Source organism: Argiope bruennichi, chromosome 9 (assembly GCF_947563725.1).
Source record: "Argiope bruennichi chromosome 9, qqArgBrue1.1, whole genome shotgun sequence".
In the NCBI taxonomy this organism is placed as follows: Eukaryota; Metazoa; Arthropoda; class Arachnida; order Araneae; family Araneidae; genus Argiope; species Argiope bruennichi.
This window is the reverse complement of record NC_079159.1, coordinates 100,633,718-100,651,896: the sequence shown is the minus strand read 5'-3', so window position 1 is coordinate 100,651,896 and position 18,179 is coordinate 100,633,718. Positions and strand designations below refer to the sequence as shown.

Below are 18,179 nucleotides of genomic sequence, written 5' to 3'. Positions count from 1 at the left end.
TTTTATATATATCCGAAAATTTGTTGGCATTCAACATTTCTTAGGCCTTCTATAGAGTGCTAAATGTCAAACGCGCAGAGTATGAAATACTTTGTATTCATAATAGACAAAGTATGAAAGAATATTCAAAAAACATGTATGGGCTTATATTCGATGATAGGCTTAATCAGCATGATGATAACATGTTTAACAAAGAGATTTCTGTTTCTTCTATCTGTTGTGCTCTATATGTGCTTAAAGGAAACCTATGATGCTCATGAAAATACAAAATGTCGTCAGAAATATAACTTCTGTGAAAATGATACATTGTGCAGTCTTTGTTTCTAAATTGATAAACTTATTTTGTTCCAAAGCTAATAATAGCATTATCAAAACTTTTCTTTCATATTTTGCTTCAATAACATTTTTCATTCTAAAGTTTGCGCAAGTCATGCAAGTATACATAGTGCCTGAGGAAATAATTTAATACTATAATAGTTAAATTACTATAATAGTTCTCAAATTTCATAGTCTAAATCAGCGGTTCTTAACCTATGGGTCGCGAAGCATATTTCTTGGGTCGCGCTGAGTCGAACCAAAAAAGTTAGTAATACACCAAAATTTCAGACATTTTAGAAATGACGACTTGAATAAATATCAACAATCGAAAATGAATGTGATTAACAAGATCAAAAAATATCAACTGATTAAAAAGCGAGAGCAAAAAATGTACGTGTGATGATAATAACGGTGAGAACTAAATGGAGCAAAGCTGGCAAGGGCGTACAAGAGAAGCGCGCCAAATATTTGACCTTGGAGACCGGTTCTACAAAGTGGAATTCATTATGTCAATCTTTTGGGTTTTTTTATTCGTTCGCTTTATTTACAAAATATTTAACAGGTAAGCACTTCTAACTTGACAATAATTTTAAATACATGCTGATAAAAAAAACCATATCTGTAATTTATGATATAATTTGATAAATTTCAGCGCATTTTAGTTGTTTTAAAGTCAAAATGGCAAGACAATAATATAACAATAAAGACAATAATATTGATATCACAGATTTTGAAATACAGAAAATTATTATTAATCATTTAGAAAAACTAATAGCAGACTTTGATCGATATTTCCTTGCAGAGATGTTTTCAAATATAATTGGGTTCGAATACCGTTTAATTTTGATGTAAGTGATTTGCATAAGGAATTTGTTAATATTAATCAATTTCAAGAACAATTAATAGAAATACGAAGTGACCAAGCACTTCGATACAATTTCTACAAAAACACTGAATCTTTATGTGCTTTCTGGTTAAAATTAAAAACCGAAAAGCCAATAATTGTTAAAGAAGCCCTAAAAATATTATTGCCCTTTTCAACAACATATATGTGTGAGGCTGGTTTTTCGGCTCTGTGTGTAATCAAAAACAATTACCAGAACAAGTTAAATCCTGAAATAGATATAAGGTGCTCCTTGACAAGCATTCAACCGAGGTTTGAAGATCTTTCAAAATGTATTCAAGCACAAGCTTCTCATTAAAACTGTATGACTTGCATTTAAAATTTAAAAGACTTAACATATGTATTGATATTTCTTTTTTTTAGAAATAAGTTAAAATGTCAATTATTTTCAAAAAGTTATAAATATATTTTAATTTGGTCAAAAAAATTATTAAAAACACTTGATTATTAATTAAATTTTCCTTGGATCGAAAAATACTTTTGTTTAACATTATTATTAAAAAAATAAATAAAAAATTTGTAAGTTAAAAAAAATCATCATCGTAGGATTGAAGATTTTTTAAAAATACGATCTAAAATAAAGCAATGAAAAAATTTTGACTTTTTTTCAAATATTTCTCAAATTTGGGTCGCGGTTTAAAAAGGTTAAGAACCACTGGTCTAAATCGTCCGACAGTTACGGTATTTTATCTACGCTGATTTATGTGCTAAAAAAATGCCAAAATGGATATTCGTGTATTTTGAAATTTTTTTATCGTTGATACTGAAGTATGTTAATTGGATTTTGAGGAATATTTATTTCTTACAGACGGATGGAAACCAGATCTTCTGGAACATATCGATGCTGAACTCTTACCCGTAATCTACGGAGGGACACGGACAGATCCAGATGGAAATCCTAACTGCCCGTCGCTGGTAAAAAAATAATTCCTTTTCCTCGATTATCTTTAAAAAATCCGAAGTAATCATACAAAAAGTGTTTATTTCCTTCAATAATAGGAAAAGAAGATGCAACAATTTGTGGCGCTTAATGCTAATAGTGTAAAAATATTTATGCTTTTCGATTGATTTTTATAACACTTTGGCAATAATTGGTTATCTTTAATTTCCAATACTTTCAATTTTAATTTATAATTAATTTCTGATTAATTAATTAAAATTATTATTAATTAATCTTTAATTCATATTTATAATAATTCACGATTCCCTCACATTGTCAAACTTTAAAACCATTTTTTTTAAACCGTCTTACCTACATCTCCCATTATTATATATGTATATTTTTTAAATGTAATACATATCTACTATCTAGATTGCATATAGTATATATATTTAATATCTATATAATACATATCTTCTACATTGCATTTTATTGTAACTTCACTTTTTTTTTCGTCTTGCAAATTACACATATATCAAAAAGAATTCTTGGTTTTTAATGTTTAACAACAGAAGAAAACCACACGATTAAATATTTAACAGAAACCAGAATAATTCATGGAAACTAGACAAAAAAAAATATTTTTTTAAAAATTACCAATATTTTGTAAAAAAATTTATACAATTTTAAAGTAGTATCACTAAGATAATCTTAATAAATTTTTAAGCAATAAAATATATTATGATGCATAATATTTTTTGGATATTATCGTAGAAAACACCAAAATTCAGTTTAATTTCAAATTGATTAAAATTCTAATTAAAAAGTCTAGAAAATCGTTTTGAAATACACATTCCCACCTTCCGAAGTATATATATGTGTCAAATTTAATAGCAGAAAGTTAAGCTGGCTGGCCTTTAGAACGTCAACTCACACCCACATAAACATGCATTCATCTTTATTATTAGTAACATATAAAAACTGAAACATTAAACTGAAAACATTTAACAGTGAATAAGATATAGTATTAAATGTTTCTGTTTGATTAGTTAAAATAAAGATTATCTCTAAATCTTCCTCTTTCTTATAATTGTCCCAACGTGTAATGTATTGTATTTGATTGTATGATACGCCAAAAGGAATTGTCTGCTTAAACAGCGTGCAGACATTGGGTGTGTTCTGGATTTCACAATAATTTATTTGTGATAACAGAAGAATACATACCAGATTCCCACTCTGATTAGGTCCAATATTTTGTTTCTAAATCATTAAAAATAGATGCATACTTCCAACTAAGATTGAAAAAAATGTCTCAAATGAAAAAATTTTCTCAGTTTCAATATTAAAAAAATATATGTTTGGTAATGCATATTCAAAGGAAAATATAGCATAAATAATCTTGCAATTATTTTACAGGTAATATCACTTTGGAAATTAGATTTTTATTATTTTAATTCAAGTATATCAGACCTTTACATACAAGGTATACATTCTATCCATGGCCGAACAACAATTATCTAAACTGATAGAGACTGGCATAGAATGTTATAGAAAAAAAATGCTCTGAATAGCATTAAGAATTACATTTTAAGCTATTTGAGTCAATAAATGAAAAAGTTATAAAATCTAAATTTTTTAACAGTCCTCTTGTCCTTTCAGTAATTTTTTGTAAAATATCTTTGACGCACCATCATTTGAAATAAGATAAATTCCATTATACTGTGAACAAAATTTATCAGTTCAAAATGCTCTGATTATAGCTATTCTAAACGATTTTATGTCATTTTTGTTGCCGGCTTGCTAAAGATCCGTCAGTCATTACATAACATCTTTTATTCAGGATTTTGGATGGTCTACAATTTGTTTTAAGAAGTTGGTTGTTAGTACTAAAATTCCCTATTATAATTTCAAACAATACTTGCTTCTTTTTATATCTATACCAACCTTAAAGAAGAATTACTGTTCTGCTTACTGCTTTGGAAGTTCTTTGAAACTGCAAATCCTAGATCTTCGCCAAGTAGCAAAGCTCATATATCGCGGAAACTTGATAAACTAAGTGAAAACACATGATTATAATTAAAGAAAGGCATTTATTTTCGGCAATAAATTGAATTATGGTTGATTTTTGAATAAAAATTTTGTAGAATGACTTAAGAACAAAATGGAATTATCTTGGCGATTTTAAATTATTTTTTTTTTATTTGTTATGTCTTTCAATTTAATTTTTACTTCCTTATAGTATTTGAATACTGAACAAACAAAACTAACATTCCCTAATTTATCAACAAAATACCTGGCTTTTCTTTGTAATGAATAACAGTCATTATATTAAACATATAAATGTTATTTAGAACAATGATCAGGATGCTTACTAATTTACTCTTCTTTTATATTTCATAATAATGTTCTCATATTTTGCTTTACTGTATCTATTAATCAATTCATGTTTAACACTGTATATTGCATTTATTTTATGTTTTTGGATTTTACGTATAACCATTGTAATTCATATTTTTATTAATATCAAAATATCGAGATCTTCGAGATATCGAGAATTGTTATAGTAGTAACCGTTATCGTTTTTAATTCAGTAATAATTTTTAAATTAAGAATAATATATTCTGTAAAACTCCCGTAACTTATAAACTTTACTTAAAATTAAACAAAAACGTTAAAAAAATTCCATCAGTTTATCAGCCACATTTTAGATAAATATTAACTGAATTATTTTAGAATAATTTAATTATTCTCTAATTTTGTTATTTATAGAATATGAAAATATCATGAATTTATAGTTATAGGGGAAAATGCTAAGCTATAATGTAATTATGCCATCCTGGTTTATAAATCTAAAAATGTAAATATTTGTCACAATTATATAAAAAAAAATTTCGAATCATTCTCTTAACATCAATTTAAATTAGAAAAGTTATCATATTTAATAAATATTTGCAGAATAGTGGCCCCCAATCAGTAGTTAAATCCGCCATCAAAATAAATTTATTGTTAAACCTATAATCCCCCTTGTCAAATAATAAAAGCATTTTGTATCTAACAAAAGAAACTAAAGGAACAAAATTATTTTAAACATATGTAAATTCCTGGAAATTTATTCAAACTTATAGTTTTTCAAAATATTTTCTACTTACATCTAATGTATGAGATGCTGTATATATTTTTTTAATTTTTATTTATAATTGAAACTATTCAAAATCAAGTTTTAGATAATTTTAAATTTGTTTATACTATTAATGGCCACGTTACTGACCGTGAAGATTCTTGTTCTAAATTCAGTATTTTTTTATTTGTATTCTGAGAGACCCTTCTCAATTAAATTATGAATTCAAAAAAATAATTGTTGAAGATATCTGCATTTTTGAAACTTTTTTTACAATTAAAGCTAAAACAAAAGAAAAAAATTTTTTTTGGGAAATGATTATAAACCTCTTACATCCCTACATAAAAATCAGTCATGTTTTTTTTTTTTTTTTTTCCATCAAATATTCAAATGTGCCTCTTTTTTTTTTTTTTTTCTCAAAATTGACTTGAGTAAAGAAATACAATGTGTTTTTGAATTTGGAAATTATAATTTAGTCCTTTCAATAATTAATTAAATAAAATTTATAAACAGAAATTAAGTATAGTATATATCGGACGAGATCCTATTTAAAAAAAAACAATTATCCTCAAAGTGTAATGTTTGATTTTACTATGTGGGAAAAAAGTTTTCTTATCGAGGTTCTTTGTAAAAATACTTATTAAAATATACTTTTATTAATTTACTATAAATATATATATTATATTAATGATTATTTCTTATTTTTTAGTCATTATTAATAGAATGTATTATTAAAATCAACTTTCCATTGATTCGCTACCAAAGTTGCCACTTATATATTGCCAAAATGTAATTATAAAAATGTAATTTAACAAATTACAAAAAGTTCAATTATAAATGTAGTTTAACACATTCAGAGCTTTAACTATTGTTAAAGCTCTGGATATGTTAAAATAGCGTATTGTTATCAAGAATATATATGCGCTAATAAACCGATTATAAAATCTCATCTTTACCATAATGAAAATAAATCATGTATGATAAAAATGTATTGGAAGCGAAAATATCAATCATTCATTCAATTTCTAAAAGTTTACAAAAGTAAATCGGCAAAAACACATGAAAAACATTCATCTTTTTAAATCAGATTTAATTGTAATTTGAAATTTGAAAGTTTCAATTCATTTAAGATCATAAATATAATTTCATTTATTTATTTTCATTTCATTTAGGTGAGAGTATTCAGTCCTGTTCCGAAGGAATTTTACCTTAAAAACTTAAACACTCTGAGTGCGGATGACGAAAACGTTCGAAAAGTGACCGTTGGACGTCGTTCCAAGTGCAGCATTCAACTGAAAGTGGACTTCCCCGGGTCGACGGTGGGATGGGAAGTGGAATGCACAAGAAACGATATCAAAATATATCTCGTGTACGCCGAAGGTCCAAGTCCCGAAATCGTCATGAAACCCATAACTGTCAGTTCTGATTTTGGAGCCGAGATTGGTTGCTACCTTGCCGAAAGAGCGGGAAAATGTGAGTGGAAATATTCTTGTTAAGTGTTAGTCATATGCATAAAAAATATATATTTCTCAGCTGTTATTAACACATACAAGCGGGCCGTGGTGGCCTGATGGTAAGGTCTCGGCTTCGGAACCGAAGGGCTCCAGTTTCGAGACCCGATTCCACAGAAGAACCATCGTGTAAGGGGGTCTGTTGCACGTTAAATCCGTCCTGACCAAACGTCCTCCCGCTAGTGTGGTGTGGTATGGAGAGGAGGGTGCCAGCTCAGGTGTCGTCCTTGTCATCTAAACGTGGTTCAAAATTACGAGGTCCGTCCCAAAATAGCCTTAGTGTTGCTTCAAACGGGACGTTAATATAACTAAACTAAACTAAACACCTACAAGCGGAAATATTCTTGTCAACTGCTATAAGAATATGCAAGTGGAATTGGATTTGTTAATTGTCACTAACATTTGGAAATATTTTCTGTTAAATCAAATCGGCATTCTCGCTCTTATCAAATAATTTTTTTAACTTCAGCACATTTTAGATTACACTGGATTTTCACTATTATTCATTTGACAATGGAAAATATATGCAATCTACTCTCTGGATATAAAGAATTGAGTGGAAATCTATTAATCTTTTGTGAAATGCTCCGTATAGTACTTATGATAGCACGATAGTGATTTATATATTATCATATATGTATCATTTATAGCCGGCGTCCTGGCATATGGCGTCTTCCTCTTGATCTGAGCGTCTTGGGTTCGAATGCCGGTTCGGGCAGGGTTGTTCTTCATCTGTGTTCTATCTGTGAGGTGTGTGAATGTGCGCCCCTGTAAAAAAGGGGTTGTGGAAACGAATGTGTGCGAGTTTCATGAGCTAGAAGTCAGACTTCTGCCCTCGGGTGCTCAGGGATCTTTACCCTCAGAATCTACTGCACCCCTTTTCCGTGTTAACGCGGACACGACATCATTATATCATTTTTTAAAATTAAGAATCAGAAAACATGACATTTCTGATACCAATTTTTAGTTGTTTCATTAATTCTAACATTTGCCGAAAAACCATAGGATTGAAATATGCTACAGACACGTAGAATTTTTATCGATAGTAAGTAAAAGACATAATACAATGCACATATGTTTTGAATATTATTTGAAATTGTAAATATTTAATCTTTATGTAAATATTTTTAATTTTTTATCGTCTATATGTACGATTCATTATATATAATTTTGAAACATAACTAGTTATAAACATTTGAATTAGATAAAAATATATTAATATTTTATGACAAATTATATTGTTTCTTTTGCACGATATATTTCTAAACTGAGAGTGAAAAGCATAGAAATCATATATGTCAACAAAATCTATCATCCACAAAGAAATACTATTTAAAAATGCAATTATTGATTTAAAAAAATTTAAATCTATGATATGTATGCAACACTAACGATCAATAACTCGGAGAATTATAATGTATGTATTTTTTTAGAATTTAAGCTGAAATTGTCATCATAATGGCAACTCTGGGGCTCTTACTTATTGTGGTTCGATGACAAAGTGATCAGAAACTAGTCAATAAATATTAATATTGTTTCTGTATTCCGTTTTGGTCGTTTCTTGTGTTAAATGTAATGTTTTTTCGGAAAAAAACGCCCGCTGGTGGACATTTTGGAACTTTTTTTTTAAATTCCTTGAGCGCATCTCGTGTATAGCCTATATACCAAATTTCGTGGCAATCCGTTCATCCGTTTGCGTTGTAGGATGCTGTTTATAGAGAAGTTCAATTATAACCACCCTGCATAAATTAAAACTTTAATTTCGATCTTCGTAAATATTTTCATTTATTTCATAAATTTATTATAATATACGTTTTCTTCTACAGATTCTTTGGTACTCGATAACAGTTACAGTATTTTTAGGAACAAGCAAGTTTTATATAAAACCTTCGTAACCTCTTGTTCATCCAAGAGCGCCGATGCAATGAAAACAGTTCTTTCAGAAAAAGAAAACTCATGATTATTGCATGTTTTGTTTTTATGTGTTGTAAAAAACTGTGAATGGGTCTTTATTTCAATAAAATGTACTTAAAAAATGTAATGATTGTCTTTCATTATTTAAAAGTAGAATTTAAGCTACTTTAAGTTCAGATTTAGAAATCTAATCGTTTCGCATTGTTTGTTTTATATAATTTCATTTTTGCCTATAATTTACTGATTTAAGGTGTACGTACACACTTGAATATTTTTTTTAAATTTTAACTTTAAAAATCCAGTTTTATCACAGTAGGTTATTAAAATATGTTTAAACTCATTTCAGTGAGAAAAAACCATATTACACTAATTATTAACTAATTAAATAATATTTAATGAGCTAATTAGCCTATTTTTGGAAACATGACATCTTAAATTCTAATTTGTATAGACACGCAATTCTAGTTGGAAAATATGCCTAATATTAGTCTTCATTTTGTCTGCCTCAAACAAGTTATAAAAATGTATAGTTTTTTTTAAACAATTTTTTCATCACCGATGAATAGAAAAATCGAGATTTTTTCTGTCATTTTAACATTTAAACAGCTATTAAAAATTTATTTCTATAAATTTAACTTTTATTGAGGCACAAAACATCCGCTATTTCATACAGAATATTTTGATATATAAATAACCGTATTTGGTTCATTTCTTGTTGAGTTATGATTGTTTGAATGAAGCAACATAGTGGAAAAATATCATTCTTCATAAAATGAGTTTTAAAGACACCATAACTGGAGTTTTTAATGAAAGCATCTCAAGAAAAATAATGATAACTCGATAAATATTTCGAATATTGACAACATATTGGTATCGTTTGAAAGCTAAAGGATCAGAGAACATTATTAAACAATAAAAAAAATATTCGAAAGTTTGAACGATTTTCGAAGTTTCAAGTGTGTACATACACCTTAAAGAAAGCATAAGAAGAATGTAATAATAGGAATGCGTCATGACTCGCAGATTTCAATTTTCTTCTTTAACCCTTTCTAGGGCCGTGGGAAGTATGATTCCCACCAAATTTATCAATCTTTGTATAAAATTATGTAGGTTGGCATAAGTTCTGACAAATTTTTTTAGTAAGTCAGAAACTTAGATGCTTCAGTTCTTTATCTCAGTCAAAATGACGTATCTTGATTTGTTACTTAATTATTAATTAATCAAATTACATTTATCTAATAAGCTAAATGAATCCCTTTTCTTATTCTAATTTCAAGCCTAAAAATATTTTAACATAATATGACTAGAAAAAAATGGCCCTTTAAAGGGTTAAAATATAAAGAAAAACTCTAAAACAGTATGCAAAAGGAAACCATTGTAGTCATCAAAGAGCTTGACTCGAAATTCTAATGTAACTCTATGGATCAAACCTCCTTGAGTTCGTAAAACATGTTTTTTATTTAATTATGTGTATATGTATACACATCTCTATAAATATGATAACACAAATAACATGTTACAGAGGAGGCATTTTTCGTATTTGGCTTTATTTCAACATATTAGATTTTCAGCATGTCTAACTATAGAAACTTTGTCTCGTATTCATACGACCATGCTATTGTGAATACTATAACAAAAAAAAAAAATAAGTAGAATGTATGAATTTAAGTATATAGCTTTATTATTAAAATTATGATTCTATAATAATTTTAAACTCAATCTGCCAATTGGTTTGCAATTTATCGACCTGTCAATTTTTGTATATTAGAAAACAATAATTCGAAACTGCAAAGACTTAGCCAATAAAATGTGATATATAGTCTATTTGATACCAAAATTGTATATTCGTATCAAAATTTGAACTCAATCAAAGCAAAGGAAAATAATGATTTTTTTTTTCTGATGAAGTTTAACTATTGCGAAAACACAATAAGTGTGGTGTTAAGTTTATATGCTAAATAATCGAGGTGAACTTTCACTAGTCACAAGCAGAAGAAACTGGCATTTTCGACTGCCAAATTAAAATGAGCCTGAAATACTCTCTTCGCCAGACACTTCTGTTGTTGTTTTTATAAAAGACTATCAAGACGATTGAATTTTATTCATCGTTTTATCTCTCTACTTGAACTAAAGATTTTTAAAATATTGAATGAAACTGTTTCTACTTTTAGATAAAAATTATTCCTATTTTGTTTTCTTTAAATTATTATTTCTAGGGTTTCAAAATATTCCATTCCATTTTTACATTTTATACGTACCTGATTAAAGATTTTGCTATGCTGCTGGAAAATTTAAAAGTATTGAAGAAAATATTCTCATTATCTTTACAGATTTTGAATTATTGTTCATTGTTGCCCTTGGGAAGAAAACACTTTATTGCTAATGTTAATAAAGGTTACTGTATTAAACTTTTTATTCATTTAAAAATTTTGAAAATTTCTATGACTCATAAATTTTTCTCATTTTGCATTTCGTTCAATTTTGATAAATATGCAAGAATCAAATGTTAATTAATGATTATTTTGAAAAATAATCGTTCATAAATTATTATTCTAACATTAGAAAGCCAGACAGTTATTTATTTAATATGATAGTGACATTTTTCAATAATGCTGTAGCCTGTAATTTTATCTAATCACCAAAACCGGACATGTTGAAATAGATTACTTTATAAGCAAGTAAAAGTAATATGACATTTGAAAAAAACATTTTTAATGCATTGCAACTTATACATATCACATTCATAAAGGCGTACTCCCTCTCTATCAAAACATTCAGAGAAATCTGTAGGACTGTCATTTAGATAACAAAAGCTAAATTTGAGGGTGTAGTCTAATTACCTTCATCGACTACATTTTTCCTCTAACCGCTATGTTCCGCCATCGAAGTGTAGGTATTCAATCCCATGCAATATCACCCAGGGAAACAAGAACCGATTTGCTTATACTACAATTTTTCATTCATGTTTCGCCTTGTAGCCTCCTATATGGAATGAGAGTATGCATTACATGTAAAACAGTGATTTTAATAAATATAAATAATTTTTGTTATAGACCATAGTATCGCAAACGCAAAGAGAGGCAACAAATGTACTTTTTTAATAATGAATTTAATAATAAAAAAAGGTATGTCAGATAAAACATTCAAGGCAGAGTTAATTGAGTATAAATTAATAATCAAATAAATTACCGTGCATTAACAGCGAAACATGAATAAAAGAATTTGAAAAATGTATTGTTTCGAATGACAAAAGCTTTGAATACTTAATCTAAAGTTTCCCTGGGTTTTTTTTATGTGTGCGTGTGTTAATATTGCTTTCTGCTTGCTATTGCATCTTATATGCTACGTACAATTCATAATAGTATTTACTCAATCGGGTTATTTTGCTATCGTAAATTTGTTTTATATTAATTCTATATCGCCGGTTTTATCTAATATACCTTTTTATAAAACTACATTTATTGGTATAAAGCTCTTGTAACAGTCGCTTTTACATTTGCAATTCACGCTCTTTTGTAGAAATGATTTGTTTCTAAACGCTGCTATATTTTTAAATTTTTCCCCTAGATTTTAAAATAATCACATAAAGAAAATTCTTTCTCAGCATGTTTAGACTTATACCAACCTATAGATTCCGTATTTCTTGAAATTTTCACTATTTGAATGTTTAGCATATTTTAGAATAAGTTCAACTTAATCTATTGTATTTACAGTACGCAATAATAAGAAAAAGCATCGCTTTCATGAAGAACAAGAAAATATCCGAAGTCAAATTTGATGCTATTACTCGTATTCTATTTTGAGATTCTTAAAATCATCAGAGAATTTCAACATTATTTATAGAATAATTGTTATAAAGAAAAAAGAAGAATCAAACTCTAAATATATATTTTATACATAACTGTATTTCTTTTCTTTTCCAGCAAATGCCCGAGAAGTAAATTACCTTTTTCAGGAATTTCTACTCCTTTTTATTTATATCTTCGAGAAATATTTTTTAAAAAATATTTTTTTGTTTGTTTGTTTGTTTGTTTTAGTGACTGTCTGAAAGAATATAAACGAGTCCTGTCTCTAATTTATGATTACTTTTGTCAAGAAAAGGTTATTTATCCCTCCCTTTTATTTCTACATTTTTTTTCTTGATTTTCAGCGTAAATGAGTCACACGAAATACATTCGTACAGTTTACCAATTTCGCCTTTGTAGCTTTAATATATAAAAATATAAAAAAATTATATAAAACTTGAGTTTTTTTTAATTTTTTATTTCTGAAATAAAATATTTCAAAACCATAAAAGAAGATTTTCTTTTTAAAAGAAATCATGTAAGATGCTGGATATCCCTGAAATAAGTAAATATCTTTCTTATATATACATATCTGAAAGGAATTTATATAATAGATGCAATTTCCAACAAAGTTCTCTTTATAAAGAAAGATTTTTTTTAATATAAAACAAATTTCATATTTTTGTCAATAGAAGGCGTTACTTGCAAGCAAATCGCAGAATCCATGCTATAAGTTGAAATGCGTGCAAACGTTTACAAAAGATAGCACAACACTAGAATACGTTTCGTTTTTTTTTTTTTTTTTTGCATCACTGTAAATAACAATTTGAAAGCATGTGATAACAGTTAATTGCTGCATGTAGCAAACCGAATGGATGTAAGTGACTTATAGTGGAAATGATTATATCTGTATGCAATTGAGTTTTAAGTTTGGTGTACGAGGAGTCATTCAATTGTACTGTGAGAACTGATTAATTATTCTTCTCAAGAATGTCTTCAATTGAGTTGTGATAGGAGGAAGGCCCCCTATTTACATGATTGTCACTCTATTATGTAACGTATTAAGTAACGTATTCTATTAAAACATGCTTTTGCGCAACGCTCTACAAAGAAAAAAAGGCTCATAATAAAAGAGAGAGCGAAACTACACCAAACACTAACACGTGTTGAATATAAAGATTCCTCAGTGGGGTCATATGTGCTCTTTGTGTATGTGTTTTAGATTCAATATTTATGATGCGTATTGACACTGCTCCGGTCAATGAAAGCTGACTCCACAAGATATTGAATAGCTACTGTGTAGCTAGCTTTCTTTGATTCAATTAATTTTCAATTCCTCTCTCTTGGAGAGTTGTTTTGCAAGAGTTCATACACTGATTGTAATTTTCACGGCTACGATTTTAACGCACCATGAGGGGACAGAATACCGATGTTCTTCGGTATACCACTCTGTTATACCCCTTCTTATTCGCTACCTATTTGCACTCGTCGTCTGCCCCTTTAAAGTGTCCAATTGCGAAGCTAAGCTGAAGTACATATTTCTGACAACATTGTAAAAGCGATTATACAAACTTCTCATTTCTTCTAAAGATCATGGCAAAAACAGCAATCTTGCTGAAGCGATTGAATCTAGCCTTTTCTTGTCAATTAGGGGAGCACCAGTCCTCGGAAGAGGGTTATCACCATAATTATTCCAGATAACTTCAATTTCATGAATTTTTAAATTATTACGAATTTATGTTAAAACCGGTATATTAGATACCACTTTGCTATTTTTCTACTACAAATAGTTTTACATCTTTAAAATATTTTAATAAATTTTTAAATGAATTTTATTTATAAGACTGATTATTCTTTCAGCTGAAATTTTTCATTGTGTATTTAACGTTTTATATTTATTTAGCATGAAATTTATAAATTTATTCAGATGTACAAATATGATGACATTTGTAACACCATTATCGTAAACATCATATGTAAGAAATCTTTAATTCCAGGACTAATTTTTGTTCCAAAAAACATAATTTTATCAAGTTAAATCCTCAAAATTCATAAATGGTATACTTTCTAATAAGAACCAAATTAATAAATCTATGAATATCAATTAAATCTCAGGTCTTGGAGGAAATTATTTCTTTCTCACGCTTATTCTAAATTTTATAATGAATACTTTATTAAAATTTCGTCTCTTATGCGCCATTTTAAAATACAAAAAGTTTTTTATATCGAATTTTCTTACGAGAGGGTGTCAAAAACTTTCCAAGACTACTTCTGTAACATGTCAACACATAGCAATCCGAAGCTACGCATACAATCACAAGACTACCGACATACATAAGCCCACATGTGTTGTGTATATCTGTAGCTATACGGCTAGTACTTTTGTGAACATAAACAAACAAAGAACGTAAAATTCTTGAATGAAACTCTACAAATCTTTTAAGGATACGGGACACATAATATAACAAGTTTAGGGTGATGCTTCAATGATTCATGGCATGCTTTAGAAACAAAAGAACAACACTGGAAGATGACGAGACATCCCTCCCGGAAATCTTAAGCTGAGAAAGTATTAAGCACGCTTCGAGAAGTAGGCTTCAAGGGTGTGCTCAAGAAGCAGCAAGAAAGCTAGGAATCTTGCTGGAGCGTACTTTGAAAACGACATTATGTGCACGTAGATAAAGTAGTTTAATGACAATTGAGCTAGTCTTGAAACTTTTTGATATTCCTCGTACCATTGATATAGCAAACGCAAAGTCACTATGATCTTCAATATGCTTTTCTTTATGCAGAATGTAGCGTTCTGTTCGAATCCAGTTTCAACCAAGTTTGTTGCTAGTCTTTTGTTTTATATAACAGATCTTCAAGTCTTTCTTATCCATCATACATAAGTATCTAACATGTAATTGTAACCATTTGTATTTATCATATGTGAATATATATATTAGCTTTTGTGTTAATCTTTCAGCATATCATTTCCTCATTTTTAAAATAAGAATTGTATCTTTGTGTACTACTATTATACTATTCGTGTCTACTATTATATTATCGAATAATTTAGAAGAATATTCAAACAGATAAACCTCATCGAACAAAAGGAATGAAATGCTATTTCATTCCTGCTGCTCCTTTTAAAATAGCGGAAATTTAATTTGCTTCCTTTGCTCCACTGTTATTACTCCAATGGCCACCTTAACTTTTTCTTCAAAGTTTGAATTCGACTTCTTTATTGATTTCGCATGTATCTGCACTTGAAAGAAGAAAAAATATCGAATATTTAGAAAGAGAAAATCACAAATAAAAAAATATCTTATAAGCTCCATGATTTTTCTCATCATTCTTTTTTCACAATATATATATATATATCTTCATCTTCAATTTCGAATTTATTTAATAATTTTCTTTTTTTTTTCTTATCTTTTACAAAGAGAATTATAAAAACCTTAACAGCAACTTTGTTATTTAGTTCCTTACCACAATTTTTATAAATATCTTTGATTTAGAATTATACTAATTCTAAATCAAAGAATCGGAAACCATAAGATCAAAACAATCACCAATCAGAAGTTAAAGAAAAAGTTACGTATATTTGTCCTAAACTAGGAGCAACTTTATTGTAACAACTTAGTTACATACATGTTCAAAAAATAATTTTTATACTCACATTAAAAATGTGATCAATGCAAATAAATGAAGCAACAGTTTAGTAAGCAGTTTTTTCCCCTCAGAAGCAACTTAGTTGCATGCTCTAATTTCTTCACTTAGAAGACTTTCACTTGCAGCACGCTTCTGTTTTTTTTTTTTTTTTTTTTTGTAGATATCTATGACTCTTACTCTTTATAATATGAAAAGGTAGTAAGATAATAATTGAAAAGAAAGGTGATCGAAAGTTTTGTACTAAATTACTTTTCTTTTCCATATTTCTGGCTTTCCAATTAATCATGAGTGCGATATAAAAGATGCTTAAAATAAGCAAAGGCATCATTTTTTTTTTCTCGTCGCCTTTTTGCTTTCCAACACCTATTATTACAAAATGCGCTACAATATTTCGCAATACTGTATAGCATTCTGAATAATTAGAAATATCGTTGAAATGTAGCAAAATATCTTTCATAATAAGGATGGCTCAGTTGAGTTGACACTCATTTTATTATTTTCTTCCAGTTCACTTAAATCAGGCAACTTTTAGAAGTTGCTAAAGACCATATCCACTTCGAGAAATGAATTACTATAGAGACAAAAAAAAAAAAAAAAAAAAAAAAAAAAGATGTTTACTATGCATTGCACATTTGCGAATGCAAACGTTAGATATAAATTTATATTTATAAAGCTTATATCGATAATCACAATCACAAACTGACTACTCCGACCCGCTTTAAGGCACACGGAAAAACTTGAATTACCAGACTGCCGCAACAGCAACAATAGTACGAACAGCGGTTAAGTCCCCAAAGGTCAACACCGACCTCGGTACAAGCCTTCCCTTAGGAAATACGTCCCATCATCGATGGGAGGAGCCAGACCCCCACACCTTTTCGACACTCACAGGGGTGGTAAGAGCCAATCACTATGCTGGAAGCTTCTCCTCCTCAATTACGAGATGCCCCCCCCCTAGTGGGACAGCTTATATTGATAAGAATGCACTTGTTATGAGGAATAAAATGTAGACCATTTCAATTAAAATTAATATACTCTTAATTTAAAAGTAAATGTTAATTTTGGCAAAGCCATTTTTCGGTTGAAAGTATTACTTTTTCCGTCTAATTACGAAGGTGAGTGAAACATCATGATTGAAATTGTTTGAACGAATGATTGGAAGGCATATTTACAATACTTCAGAAAAGCGTCAAAAACGTATTTTAACATTTAAATAGTTATTTTTAACAAAAGGAATAAATAGTTTTTAATTTAAAAGAATTTTAGAATTTTTTCCAATGCTTCCGTGTTTGAATTTCAGCGCATCAAACTGTCTGTAACGTTTTTTTAATTGTTTGTAGCTGCGGTTTTGTGTGCTTGCGTGTGGTTTTTAGATGTTGATATTTATATATATTTTGTGATTTTATGGTTTTAATAATGTATCTAATATTTATATACAACACTAATGTAATATGTAGTAAAGTAATAAGGAATGCAATTAAAAATGTACAAAAACCACAATTTATTGACAAAGAATAAAAATGCAGCAATATTTTTATCTAACTATAATACACTTAATATAAGCTATAACTTATAAGCATCCACTTCTTTAAAAACAAATGCATTATCTACTCAAAATGAAACATGCCATTGTTCACCATATCTTCTTTCGAATTCAATCCCACCAATCACTGTAAATCTTTTTCAACGATGAAATTCGAATGAACCACTTGACTCTAAAAACTGCACGACGAACTCAATCTTTTGAACTAAAATTGATGTTATACACCACTACCTCGGGCCTGATGGCTACCCGGTATTTTTGTACCAAAATTCCTAGGGTAATGATAAATACATGCTAATTACATTTATTTCTTTGTAGGTTGTTGTTGAGTTTTCGTCGTAAGTTCTGATACCTTCTTGTTATTCATTTCTCCTTCCCCTGGTTGTTCGATGACGACCTTCATCAGTATCTCCTTGGCACTCATCCAACTGTAGGTATTGTCCAATTGGAGAACGACTGAAATGAAAGCAAATTATAGTTTGAAAAGAAAGATATTCTATTCATAATTCTATTCATCTCTTTCTATTCATAAATGATGCAAAAAATTTT

General features: G+C 28.6%; 2 protein-coding genes across 4 annotated transcripts in view; one reads left to right on the top strand and one right to left on the bottom strand.

Annotated features, from left to right (window-relative positions):
- The window catches only part of LOC129983759 (SEC14-like protein 2), a 53,676-nt gene extending 44,904 nt beyond the window's left edge, over positions 1 to 8,772 (top strand). For all 3 annotated transcript variants that reach the window (XM_056093376.1, XM_056093378.1, XM_056093377.1), the window contains exons 11-13: positions 2,031 to 2,137; positions 6,393 to 6,693; positions 8,558 to 8,772. In XM_056093376.1, coding sequence (XP_055949351.1) covers positions 2,031 to 2,137; positions 6,393 to 6,693; positions 8,558 to 8,691 — 542 coding nt within the window. In that variant the 3' untranslated portion in view covers positions 8,692 to 8,772. The remainder of the gene's footprint in view (positions 1 to 2,030; positions 2,138 to 6,392; positions 6,694 to 8,557) is intronic.
- An 8,799-nt stretch (positions 8,773 to 17,571) lies between these two features.
- The window catches only part of LOC129983988 (SEC14-like protein 2), a 48,348-nt gene continuing 47,740 nt past the window's right edge, over positions 17,572 to 18,179 (bottom strand). The window contains exon 14 of the mRNA XM_056093725.1: positions 17,572 to 18,086. Coding sequence (XP_055949700.1) covers positions 17,935 to 18,086 — 152 coding nt within the window. The 3' untranslated portion in view covers positions 17,572 to 17,934. The remainder of the gene's footprint in view (positions 18,087 to 18,179) is intronic.